This window comes from Amblyraja radiata, chromosome 7 (assembly GCF_010909765.2).
Source record: "Amblyraja radiata isolate CabotCenter1 chromosome 7, sAmbRad1.1.pri, whole genome shotgun sequence".
Lineage (NCBI taxonomy): Eukaryota > Metazoa > Chordata > Chondrichthyes > Rajiformes > Rajidae > Amblyraja > Amblyraja radiata.
In genome coordinates, this window is record NC_045962.1 from 38,445,529 (window position 1) to 38,458,241 (window position 12,713).

At 41.0% G+C, this 12,713-nt stretch overlaps 2 protein-coding genes across 4 annotated transcripts in view; both read left to right on the forward strand.

The window, feature by feature from the left end:
- Nucleotides 1–9,864, forward strand: part of LOC116975307 (caspase-8-like) — a 32,632-nt gene extending 22,768 nt beyond the window's left edge. Inside the window, exons 7-10 of one of the 3 annotated variants that reach the window (XM_033024225.1) lie at nucleotides 746–825; nucleotides 5,890–6,004; nucleotides 8,148–8,619; nucleotides 9,607–9,864. In XM_033024225.1, the coding sequence (XP_032880116.1) occupies nucleotides 746–825; nucleotides 5,890–6,004; nucleotides 8,148–8,619; nucleotides 9,607–9,778 (839 nt within the window). In that variant the 3' untranslated portion in view covers nucleotides 9,779–9,864. Of the gene's footprint in view, nucleotides 1–745; nucleotides 826–5,887; nucleotides 6,005–8,147; nucleotides 8,620–9,606 lie in introns of all 3 variants that reach the window. The other 2 variants (XM_033024226.1, XM_033024227.1) reach the window with 2 other exon arrangements.
- Nucleotides 9,865–12,473: 2,609 nt separating this feature from the next.
- The window catches only part of senp2 (SUMO specific peptidase 2), a 62,478-nt gene continuing 62,238 nt past the window's right edge, over nucleotides 12,474–12,713 (forward strand). The window contains exon 1 of the mRNA XM_033023495.1: nucleotides 12,474–12,546. Within this exon, the coding sequence (XP_032879386.1) occupies nucleotides 12,474–12,546 (73 nt within the window). The remainder of the gene's footprint in view (nucleotides 12,547–12,713) is intronic.

Genomic DNA, 12,713 nt, shown 5'->3' on the forward strand with positions numbered 1-12,713 from the left:
CAAGATATATTCATTTAATACCTCGTCCATCTCCTGTGCCTCCATACATAGACAATCTTGATGATCCTTAACGGGACATATTCTCCCTAATTACTCTTTTTCCAGATATCGACACTTGATATAATGCACAGGCATTTGCACACTTGACCTATCATTTCATCAGCATTGTGTCACTCTTTCACAAAGTTGCTGGATTCCACAGGTCCATTCGACTTCATTTTATCCACCACTCAGATTTATGATGGCCCCTTAGGGGATTTCAAATATCCAAAAGGAATACTGGCCATTCCATTTGATGTTGACACAGGACGGCTATTTTGTATAATCCCAAACTGTAAATACCCAGAGCAGCTACATCTCATTAAATGGAGATGCCAGTGATGTCTTGGCCCAGATGAGAACATCACTCTCCCCAATGTCTGATGGTCTCCAGGGCCCACTTCATGACCAGCCTCAATTTTTGGATCCAGCTCTCATCAAAATTGGATCCTCAGATCAAAGCCAATGTCAAGCCTTAGCCCACATGTCTTGCCTTAATTGAGCTTCTTACTGAATCGAACTTATCCTGTACTCAGATTCGGAGGGTGCTGAATGGCCACTGCAAAGGACATTTTAAAGAGCAAGTGTTCTCAAAACTCCACTCCCTGCTCTTTGTGTCATTTGAAAACTGTTAGAGCGTTGTGTTATATGAAATCTAATTTCGTTTGGTGTCACATTCTGATTTTGTTCTCTCTGTGTTACTCAATAGACACCTCAACAGCTTCCTCGTCCGATGTTATGGCTGGCACTTTGAAAAGTCTTTCCATCAGTACAAGTTCAAACAAGGCAAGTCAAAAAAACATGCAGATTGATGAGGCCACAGGAAACAACATGAATATTTCTCAAAAGTACCTATTTATTCTAAGCTTCCCCAACGAATTAAATTGGTGATCTATGCTGTGCTGTTTCATTGGAGGGGACTTCATATCTCCAGGCAAGAGAGGGAAAAAGATCAGTGAGGTAAGGTATTGTGGGGAGGTTGACATTTCTGCAAACATACCCCAGCAGGAGTCTCTCGCTTCTGACGAGCATAAATGCAGCATCTTAAAGTTATTATTACTGCACAGCTCCATAAAGAAGGTTACTTTGGCACAGTATTTGTTTCAATGTAAAAGCTTGAAAAATGGAAAATTAAACCTCTGGCCAACGCAGTAATTCAATTTCTGAGGAAGGCAGGTCTGCGTTAGGATAGAACAAGATGTTTGTTCAGTTAGAGGTGAAATCAGAATGCTAGAAATATTCAGTAGGTAGCATCTGTTAAATTGCTGCTCTCCTCACCACAGATGCTGCCTGGCCAGCTCAGTATTTCCAGATTCTTAGTTTTTATTTTAGATTTCCAAAATATGCAGTTGTTTGCATTACAAATGTTGATTGTCTGCTTTTCCTGTGAATTGCCTGGGTGTACAAACAGTCCTGGACATTGGGATTTCTCTCATTTGCCTTAGGATCACTAAGCAAGCCAACAGCCTAATAGATACAATAGCAAAATCTAGACCAACATCAGATAACCTGTAGGCATTGTGTGCGTACATTGTGCACATAAAAGCAGTTGCGCTTCCAAGAGTATTCCAGCCCTCATTTGGGAGATTCTGTATGTTTGCTTTTGATAAACGTTTCAAAGTGTTTTAGTTTGAGGCAAATAGCATAAATCATAGAGAGTACATGCAGTCTGTTTCCTGAAAACAGAATCCACATTATGAGAGTTGACACAAAATATTGTCTGGCAATTTCCATCCTTCATCGCTTTCAGGAGTTTGGACCCAAATGCACATCTCCCTCTTGTGGCTTGCCTAAAGTGGCTCAGTGGTAGCACTCTCACTTCTGATTGTCTAAGGAAGAGACAGATCAACCAATAAAATAGAAGGAATGTATAACAGAGCATCCTATGGGGTGCGGCCATGTTGTTAGAGAGGTCGTGTTGAGTACTGTGTTGAGGCCAAGTGCAGAACTGAGGATTTGGCTCAAGAGGCTTTGGTGAGAAGGGCTGAGGAAAGGAGTGCTGAGCTAGCAAGCGAGTCAGTTTCAAGCCTAGAGGTGGAGTAGCAGCAGCGGGGATTTTAAAAAGGAGCTGTTGGGAATAAATAAAATAGTGATGCAGGATTATGTGATGTGCTGTAGCTGTATCATGTGGGAGCTGGTGGACACTATTGTGGTTCTGCACACCACATCTGCAGCAAGTGTTGGTTGATTTTTGAATTCAGGTTCAAAATTGATGACCTGGAATCTGAACTTCAAACACTGCAGCACATCAGGGATGGGGCGAATTTCCTGGACTCTGTATACCTGGAGTCAGTCATACCTGTTTGATTAAACTTCTTCCAATTCAGTCCGTGTTCAGGAGGAAGAGGGTGTGGCTGTGAGTGAGGCAGGTATGGGGGATCCGAGAGGCAGTGTTGGAGGAGCCTCAGCCCTTGAGCTCATTTAACAGGTCTAAGAGTCTTGCTCCCTGTGCAGATGATAGTAAGGGTGGTCTGCAGGATGAGCAACCTGACCATGGAACCATGGAGCAGGGTGCCATTCAAGAGGAGGAAGAAAAGGGACTCGTAGTTATCATCAAGGATAGTATACTCAGGGGAATAGACACAGTTTAGAGTTGCCTGCCTTGTGCCTCGGTTCAGGACATCTCAGCTTGACTGGAGAGTAATTTGGAGTGGGAGGGGAATGATCCAGTTGTCGTGGTACAAATAACATAGATGAAACAAGGAAAGAGGTTCTGTTGAGGGAATTTGAGCAGCTGGGAACAATTAAAAGGCAGAACCAAAAAGGAAATAATCTCTGGATTGCTATCTGAGCCATGAACAAATTGACATAGATCAATGAGATTAGAGCGTTAAGTGCATGGCGTAAAGATTGGTGTGGAAGAAGTGGGTTTGAATTGTGGGACATTGGCATCAGTATTGTGAAAGGAGGGAGCAGTTCCAATGGGATGGATCCCACTGGAACTATGTTGGGACCAGGGTCCTGGCAAATTGCACAACTAGGGCTGTAGACAAGGCTTTAAACTAAATAGTGGGGGGCTGGGATCAGCAGATTGGAAAGGTATTGATTAAGTTAAAAGGAAGGAGCGTGCCAGAGAGATTACTGAAGTCTCCAGAACAAGAAACATGACAGAAAGTTTAGATAGGGATGGGAGTCTAATGGGGACCCATTAGGACGACTTTATTGAGAGAGATGGAGAACACAGAACTGAAGGTGTTACATTTAAATGCACACAGTATACAAAACAAGGTGGATGAGCATATAGGGCGAGTAGAAGTTGATAGGTATGACTGTGGGCATGACAAAGTTGTGGCTGAATGAGGATCAGAGCTGGGAGCTGAACACCCACAGGTACACATCCTATCGAAAAGACAGGCACGTGGGCAGAGGGGTGTGGTTGCTCTGTTGGTAAGGAATGAAATTCAATCCATAGCAAGAAATTACATAGGATCAGAAGATGTAGAATCCTGTGGGTATTTTGAGAGGGAGTAGCTAAAGGAGCATGATGGAGGAGTTGGCTAAAGTTGATTGGAAGGGGACTCTAGCAGGAATGATGGTAAAGCAGCAATGGCAGGAGTTTATAGGTGTAAATCGAAAGACGCAGGATCTTTTCATCCAAAACATACTAAAGGGAGAATGAGGCCATCATTGCAACAAAGGAAGTCAAAGATAGCATAAGAGCAAAAGAGAAGGCATATAACATGGCAAAAATTAGTGGGAAGTTAGGAAGCTTTTAAAAACCAACGAAAAAACCAGTAAGAGGAGAAAAGACTATATGTCGATAAGCTAACCAATAATATAGAAGAGGATGCCAAAAGATTTCCAGATATATAAAGAATAAAAGTGAGGCAAGAGTGGACCACTGGAAAGGTATGCTGGAGAAGTATTAATGGGGAACAAAGAAAATGGCGTAAAACACCAGCAATGTGTCCAAAATTTAAGAGAGTCAGGGGGCAGAAGTGAGTGCAGTTGTTATTACTGAAGTAAAGGTGCTTGGACGGCCAAAAGATTTGAAGGTGATTGTCTCCTTGACCAGATGGACTTCACCCTGGTCATGCTCTCTGTTTGCTACTACCATCGGGAAGAAGGTCAAAGAGCCTGAAAACCATAACCTTCATATTCAAGAACAGCTTCATCCTAGCAATCATCAGGGTCGTGAACATAGCACAACATTAACCATAACTTACCTCACAACTATGATCTTCTGTGATATTTGTTTTGGTGGCACACTAGACTTTTGTTTTGCACTATTATAGTCTAGTGAGCTGGTGTTACTGATTATCAATTCATTGTATCAGTGACAAATGTACATTTATTTGTATTAATGTATTAATGTATTTAATTGTTTTAAAATATAGAGCGTAGAAAGTGCAACACAAGAACAGGCCCCTTGGTCCACAATGTCTGTGCCAAACATGATGCCAAGACCATCACTTATCTACCTGCACATAACCTATATCCCTCCATTCCATACATATCCATATACGTATCAAAAAGTCTTTTAAATGCCACTAATGTATTTGCTTCAACCACCACCCTGGCGGCATATTCTGATCAACCACCCTCTTATAAAAATCTTGTGCCGCATATCTCCTTTCACCTTGACGATTAAACACTCTTGACCTTTGACTCTTGAAATATACACCACAGAACTCTTGGAGAGAGAATTGCAAATATTCACCATCTCAAGACAAAGAGAAATTTGTAATCTTTGTCTTGAAATTGTGACCCCCTGGTTCTTGAACCCCATACACGGGAAATATCAACCCCCTATCGACTCTGTCAAACCCCATCAGTATTTTGTACATTTCAAAGAAATCACTTCACATTTGTGTAAAGAGTTGCATGCCTAATCTGCTAAATACAACAAACTTATTGTCCTCATGAATCAATCGGGTGAACCTTTGCTTCATTGCTTCCATCATGTATATCCTTCCTAAGGTAGGGAGACCAGACCCCCAGACACAAAATACCTGGTGCAATATGACAACTTTCATGAAAACAATAATTGCTGGAACATCAGCCAGTTAAGCAGCATCGGTAGAAAGAGATACCAGTTAATGTATCGGGAAACTTTAACACTATTTTTGTTTCCACAAATGCTAAATTGACCTGGTATGTCTTTGAAAATTTCCTCATTTTATATTACCAATTATTATTGGTCAAATGTGTTTTTGCTTCCCAAACTCAAATGGAGAAGGATTCTTTTAATTATCCAACGGATGAAGCAGTTTGACCTGAATGTGAGGCTAGGTTTAAACACACCATCACGTTGCCTGGAGATACAGGAAACTGCTCATGCTGGAAATTAGAGCAAGGTTGGAAGAGATACAAGTTACCTCTCTTTCACCTGCAAGACCTGTTGGTGTTCCTGAATGAAAGTGAGAGAAGAGGTGTTGGGAAAACTGTTACTTCTCCTGCTCTTGCTGGGGAAATCTTTGGGGACAGTGGGAGTTGAATGGGGAATGATGCGCAAACCAAGCAGTTGCAAAGGGAGTGGTCTCTACGTATAGTGGAGAAGGGTGGGGATGGGAAGATGTGACTGGCGGTGGAATCACATTGAAGGTGGCGGAATTGTTGGAGAATGATGTGTTGGATGCAGAGGCTGGTGGGTTGAAAAGTGAAAGCCATGGGAACTATCCTTATTCCATCTGGTGGTGGAGGGGAGGGGGGTCAGTGAGAGCAGAACCGCGGAAAACAGAGAGATAGGTGGGGGGCCCATCCACAACAACTTGGGGGGGGGGGGGGGGGGGATCATCACATGTTATGAAGAAACAGGATGTCTCAGATATCCTAGATTGGAAAGCCTCATCTTGGGAACAGATCACATTGCCTGAATTGTTTTTCATGTTGAAATAAATGTTTCAACAGCCTATTGAAGAATACAAAATGGACAGTACACCACTTGGAATCTGTTTAATATTAAACAACAAAGTGTTTACTGATACAAAATACCGGGAAAGAAATGGCACAGATCTTGATGCAGGTAATTTTTTTAAAGATTCTGAATGAACCTCTTGGCTCTTCACTGAAATGCTGCATGTATTTTATTTGGTGTTATGTTTTGTCTATGGATTTGAGCTTATTTTCTAATTTCCTATTCATCCTGTTTGGTGCTATATTATGCTCTGCACCAATTCAAGAGTATACCATGGGTTTCTCTTGAATCTTCTCATTCTTGCTTCCAAAGCTTATTGACATTATCACCTGTTACCAGTTTATACACTTCATGAATCTACATCTTCCTAACTCCCCTCACAGCCTTCTCATGTATTACACATTTTGAGTTTTGTAACACCTGCAAACATTGGAATTATATCCAGTTATATCCAATCGGGCAGAACATTTTAGGTTTAGGTTTATTATTGTCACGTGTTCTGAGGTACAGTGAAGCTTTGTTTTGTATGCAAACTCAGATACAATAGAAAGAACAAAGGGGAAGATACAGAATGCAGAATATAGTTAGCATTATACAGCATCATTTCCATAGACAAAGTCCAATGTCCTCAATGGGACCATCAATCAGAGGCCTTCCAGAGGTGCTGCGTGGCAGAGGCCTTCCCAAGATGCTGCAGCACCGATGCCCACCCAAAAGACCCAAAGGATTGGCGGACGGTGGAACTCCATTGAAGGAAGACCCGAAAAGCTTGGTGGACTGTGGTATTGGGATGAGCCGCTAGAGACGTCAGACGAGAGGAGCAAGGGCCAGTTAAGGGCGAACCAAATGCCTCCAGCGCCTTCAAGGTCGGAAGCAGGAGGCACCTCCAGTACACAAAGGTGGCCGGACAAGGAGAGGGACGTTAGTTTGCGGGCTGATCCGGTCGAAAAGGATGGAGGAAAGCCCTGTAGTAGCCTGGAGCTTACCCTGGAACCGGAACTGCTCCGGGACACTGAGTGCACAGGCGAACTGATCTTTGGAAATGGTGTCAAAGCATGTGTAAATGTGCAAAAAGAATTTCACTGTGCAGTTGCACATGTGACAAAGCATAATTGAACCATTGTGATAGAGGTGAATCGGACAGTACCCTAGATCCTCAAGGCTGCGTCATCAGACCCTGCTCTACTCACTCTATACTTGTGACAGTGTAGCCGGACACAGTGCAAATTCCATCTTCAATTTCATTGATGGACGAACTACAGATGATGATGAGTTAGAGTATAGAAGTGTGATCGATCGACTGACCAAATGATGCCAGCACAACAACCTGGCTCTCAATGTCAGCAAGATCAAGGAAATGTTTGTGGACTTTGGAAGAGAAAGGATGAGGACCCACAAACCTGTCTATATAGACGAGACATGGTGGAGAGAGTCAAAAAGCTTCAAATTCCTGGGCTTGCATATCTCTGAAGATCTTTCCTGGACCCAGCACACTGATGCAATTGTAATGAAATCCAATCAATGCCTCTACTTCCTGAGTAGATTGCAGAGATTCGATATGCCAGAGAGGACCCTCTTGGACTTCTACATGTGTACAGTAGAGAACATATTGACTGGTTGCATCATGGTCTACTTCGGCAACTTGAACGCCCAGGAGTGGAGAACACTGCCCAGTCCATCACAGGTTCTGACCTTCCCAACATTGAAGGGATTTCTAGGAGTCTCTGCGTCCAAAAGGCAGCCAGCCCTGCACTAGGGCTACGTGCAAATTTGAGAAGCATTGCATAAATGTTAAAGAATATGTGTCAGGTAATCTTGTCATTGCTGGATTCTGCACAGAATTTCTGGCAAAATGCTGGCATCTGCACCCATATACAATACGTATTGTCTGATATTCCAAACTTGCTTCCATTTGTACAAGTGTATGCTGGTAGTTTACACCAAAACTGTTTGCATTTATCAAGATGATTCTACCTATTATATTAGAAACAAAGTGGTTCAACATTTTACAAATAATTTAAAATAGTATGGGAAAAGACAGAAAATACTGGCACAGACACAAGATAAGCAGATTACTCCCAAGTCTTAAAACTATTAACCATTAGAGGTGATAGAGAGGAACTGGGGAATACAAAGCTGAAAGAACCCCAAGCTGACGAAGGCCCATATTTCCAGAAAAGGAGCAGTGAAAACACAATATACTTGCAACTCTCTAATAAATATAATGGATGCGTTTTTCATTTCTTTACAGAAAAATTGAAAAAAGTATTTGAAGACTTGGGGTTTGAAGTGTACAGGCACAATAACTCGACTGCGAAAGAAATAGAGAATATATTGAAACAATATCAGAAGTTTGATCATACTGCCATGGATTGTTTTGTGTGTTGCATCCTATCTCATGGTGAAAAAGATATAATTGTGGGAACTGATGGCAAACGTCTTCAAATCAGCGACATAAGATTCTGGTTTTCAGGGTCCCAGTGTCCCTCACTGCTGCGAAAACCCAAGATTTTCTTCATTCAAGCTTGTCAAGGTACAAGAAAACAAAAAGCCTGCTTCATCACTGATAGCGACTCTGACCTCGAAACAGATGCATCAGTCCCTGAGGACAGGGATTTTTTGCTTGCAATATCTACAGTTCCTGACTGTGTCTCATATAGGACACGAAACGGCTCTTGGTTCATTCAAACTCTGTGTACCTGTTTGGAAGAATATTGCTGCAAGTAAGTCCTCTGTTTTTTTTCTACTGCTTAAGTTACGGGCTCAATTTTGGCACTCAGTTCCATGGATATCACTGCCCCCCATTGTTGCTCAAGTGGCATTAGTGATGTATAAGCTCAAATATTCTATGTGAAGTTTTCCATCATAGTGTAACAGCCCAACTTAGTCCAAGGTCCTTTCAACAGCATCCTTTTCATCTGCTGTCAGGCTTGCTGTCGTTTTCAGTGCATTTGATGCGATTATTGTCCTACTTTGAATATTACCATTTCAAAAATATACATCAATTTTGCTTTGGTGTTTCAGACTGGTGTATTTGACATAACTCCGGCCTATGCTTTCTCCAAATTCTGGTACTTACAGAGGTCTCTGAAGCATTCCTTCTCTGTGGATACTATCTGACGTGCTGAGTATGTGCATCATATTTTGTTTTGATTTTTGATTTTCAGCAAGCGCAGTATATTGCTTGGATTCATACTTTCTAATAATTAATTGCAATAAAACATTATAAATTTGTATTCCATTGTTCAAAATACAAGCCAGTAGAACATTCACATCTCCCAATTATATTGATTCATTTCCACATGAGAATCCCCATTTACTTTGAGTTGGCCACTTATTTATGTTTACATAATTGACTTTCCACATCCTTCTTAATATACTATATGCGAACATTGTCATCATTCAGTCTATTGCATGCTCTGTTGTTGTAAATGGCGCTGTGGTAGAGTTGCTGCCTTACAGCGAATGCACCGCCGGAGACCCGGTTCGATCCTGACTACGGCTGCTGCATGTACGGAGTTTGCACGTTCTCCCCGTGACCTGCATGGGTTTTCTCAGAGATCTTCAGTTTCCTCCCACACTCCAAAGACGTACAGGTTTGTAGGTTAATTGGCTTGGTAAATGTAAAAATTGTTCCTAGGATAGTGTTAATGTGTGTGAGCAGCCTGTTTCTGCGCTGTATCTCTAAACTAAACTTCTTGTCTCCCCAGAAAATTGGACCTACTTACAATCCTGACTGAAGTGAATCGAAGAGTGAGCGAGAGAAATTTAGATGACAAGCAAATCCCAGAGCCACGATTTACCCTATCCAAGAAGCTTGTGATTTTGCCTTCATCGCTAAGAACAAGTAAACAAGTAGCTGATTCAACTTCAGTCTCGTGAAAAAACAAAATCACATTTTCTATAAAGCAAACAAACAATTAAAAAGTTCCAGAAAATAAAAGATTGTCAAAGATTTGTGCAAAGAATAAGCTGTGTATCAATGGTTTCTTTCTAAATTAATCGCTTTGGTTGATGGCAAGTAAAAAGTGAATTCAGAAAAACATGTTCCATTGATTCTGGCAGTGTATTTGAGAAGATACTTGCAGCTAATCCATATCTCATATAAAGAGTGACGAAAACATATCACTAACTTTCCAGTAGATTCTAATAAGACTAAAATGGTCTTATTTTGGCAAGACCACGATTAATTGTTCATCTCTCATCTCTAAAACAGAGAGTTGTGAGTGTGTGGAATTCTCTGCCTCAGAGGGCGGTGGAGGCTGGTTCTCTGGATGCTTTCAAGAGAGTTAGAAGGAGCTCTTAGGGATATGGAGAGAAGGCAGGAACGGGGTACTGATTGTGGACGATCAGCCATGATCACATTGAAGGGCCGAATGGCCGACTCCCGCGCCCATTGTCTATTGCCATTGAGTGATGTTGAGCACTTTCTTGAATCACTGTACTCCTGGGCAGGAAATTCTGGGATTTAGACCAGTGACTCTGAGGGAAGGACACTATATTTCTACGTCAGGATGGTCTTCTTCTTCTTGCGTATGGGGTACACAGCCTAAAGTTGTAAGACAACTTGTTCTATTTGATCTTATTTGATTGTGCACGCCAGGTTGATTGCATTAGTTGAAACTGGGCGGACCATGTGAAGGTTGCAATCTCCCACCCCGTCAGGATGGTGACTTGCTTCAAAAGAAACTTGCAGTATAGTCCTTGAATATGTTGGTGAAAGAAGTTACAGTTTTGGGAAATGCTATCAATATTAGCTTGGTGATGCATTTTGTAAATAGTATCACGGAAGACGCAATATGCTCAGCAAATCTAATATCATACTTATACAACATTATTTTAAATATAGAAATACCTACAACCGATGGTATTAGAAGAGACTGGGAACAAGAACTAGCTATAAAAATTTCAAATGAGAGCTGGGATAAACACTTACTATATGTGCATAAATGCTCGATCAACGTACGACATACTCCAGTCTGAAGAAGGGTTTCGGCCCGAAACGTCGCCTATTTCCTTCGCTCCATAGATGCTGCTGCACCCGCTGAGTTTCCCCAGCAATTTTGTGTACCTACGACATACTCTAATTCAATTTAAAACATTACATAGACTATATTATTCAAAAACTAAAATAAATAAACTTTTCCCCAATGTCTCACCCATTTGTGATAAATGTCAGTCACAAGAAGCTACCATAGCGCACTCTTTTGTTTTTTGTATAAAAATCCAAAAATTCTGGAACGAAATATTTGAAATCTTCACAAAATTAATTAAAATAAAACTTGTACCAAAAGCAGAATGGGTCATTTTTGGAATATCGGAAGGTAACCCTGAACTAAACGTGTTTCAAAAGAACTTACTTAATTACAGGCTAATAATGGGGAAAAAAGCTTATACTCAAATTTTGGAAAAATGCTCCAATACCAACAATAAAAATGTGTATTTCAAACATGTTCGAAACATTACACTTGGAAGAGATGAGACTCCTCCTAGCAGGCAAAGCAGACCACTTCCAAAAGACGTGGTCTGCATTTATGGAACTATTACAAGCATAAGGTGCAATAGTAATTTAAAATATAAATGGTACCGGGATCTGGTAACGGGGGGTATAAAATTAAAAAAAAACACGGTTGGTATATCCTTTTTTGTGGAGTTTTGTGTTATAATAGAGCGATTGTTTTTCCTTTTTTTTCTTTTCTTTCTAGGGTCTATTTCGTTTCTTTACTTCCTTCTCTAACTTCTTCCCTAAGGGGCTTTCTTTTCCCAACACTTTCCTGCACCTTCACGATTCTTGCTCACTTTCCTTACTTCTTTTATTTCTACCTTTTTTAAAGCTCGAAAAATGAAGTGGTACAACAAATGTAATAAGATATATGTGATGTGTATTACTGTAATTTACTGTACTAATAAAAATAAAAATAAAAATATAAATAAAATAAATAAATAAATAAATAGATAAATAAATAAATAAAAGAAGACGCAATATGCCAGAGGTGAATTATGGGCCAACACTGATCCCTGATGAACATCCCTGATGAACACCACCAGTCACAGGCCTCCAGTGTAAAAAATATCCTTCCACCATGACCCTCTGCTTCCTTCCATGAAGCCAATTTTCTATCCAGTCCGCTAGGTCTCCCTCCTATAACAGTTTTTTTTCTGGCAATATTTTGAAAAATTAAGTTCTTTTTAATAGCTATAAATGTAATTTTGTTACTGCAAGTCACTGGAGCGATCCCAGGCAAGGGATCAACTCCGATGTAAGTCCACGCCCCGCGGTGGGACCCAAGGTCAGTCCTAGGAGGCCTCCATCGATGGTTGGCCGCAGAGTGACCGGAGGATGCGATCCAAAAATTAATCGCATCTCCAGCAAGGTAAGAAACTGAAAAAAAAAGTTTCCCCCTCCCCCCTCCCCCCACATCAAACAAACCATAGAACATTTACACAAACTTTTAACACGCACTAAAAATAAAATAAAAGAAGAAAAAACAAACAGACTGTTGGCGGGGCTGCCCCTGGTGGTATTCTGTATTCAGGGTATTATTTGAAATTACTAGAACTAGAAAGGGAGTTAACGATGACAAGTAATGCCACTGATGCACAATGTTGGATTAATGATGGCTATGAAAAAGAGATGGACCAGAATCAACGTAAGCTGAGGAGAGAGCATCACAAGGCATCGCAATACCTATCTAACAGGACCATTTTTTTTTGTTCTCTTAGAACGTGTTTTTGAAGACTCCAGATATAGTGTCTGCCCTTTATAGTCTCTTCTGAAACATTGTGGCATATGGAAATGATGACCAGTCGCCATAAT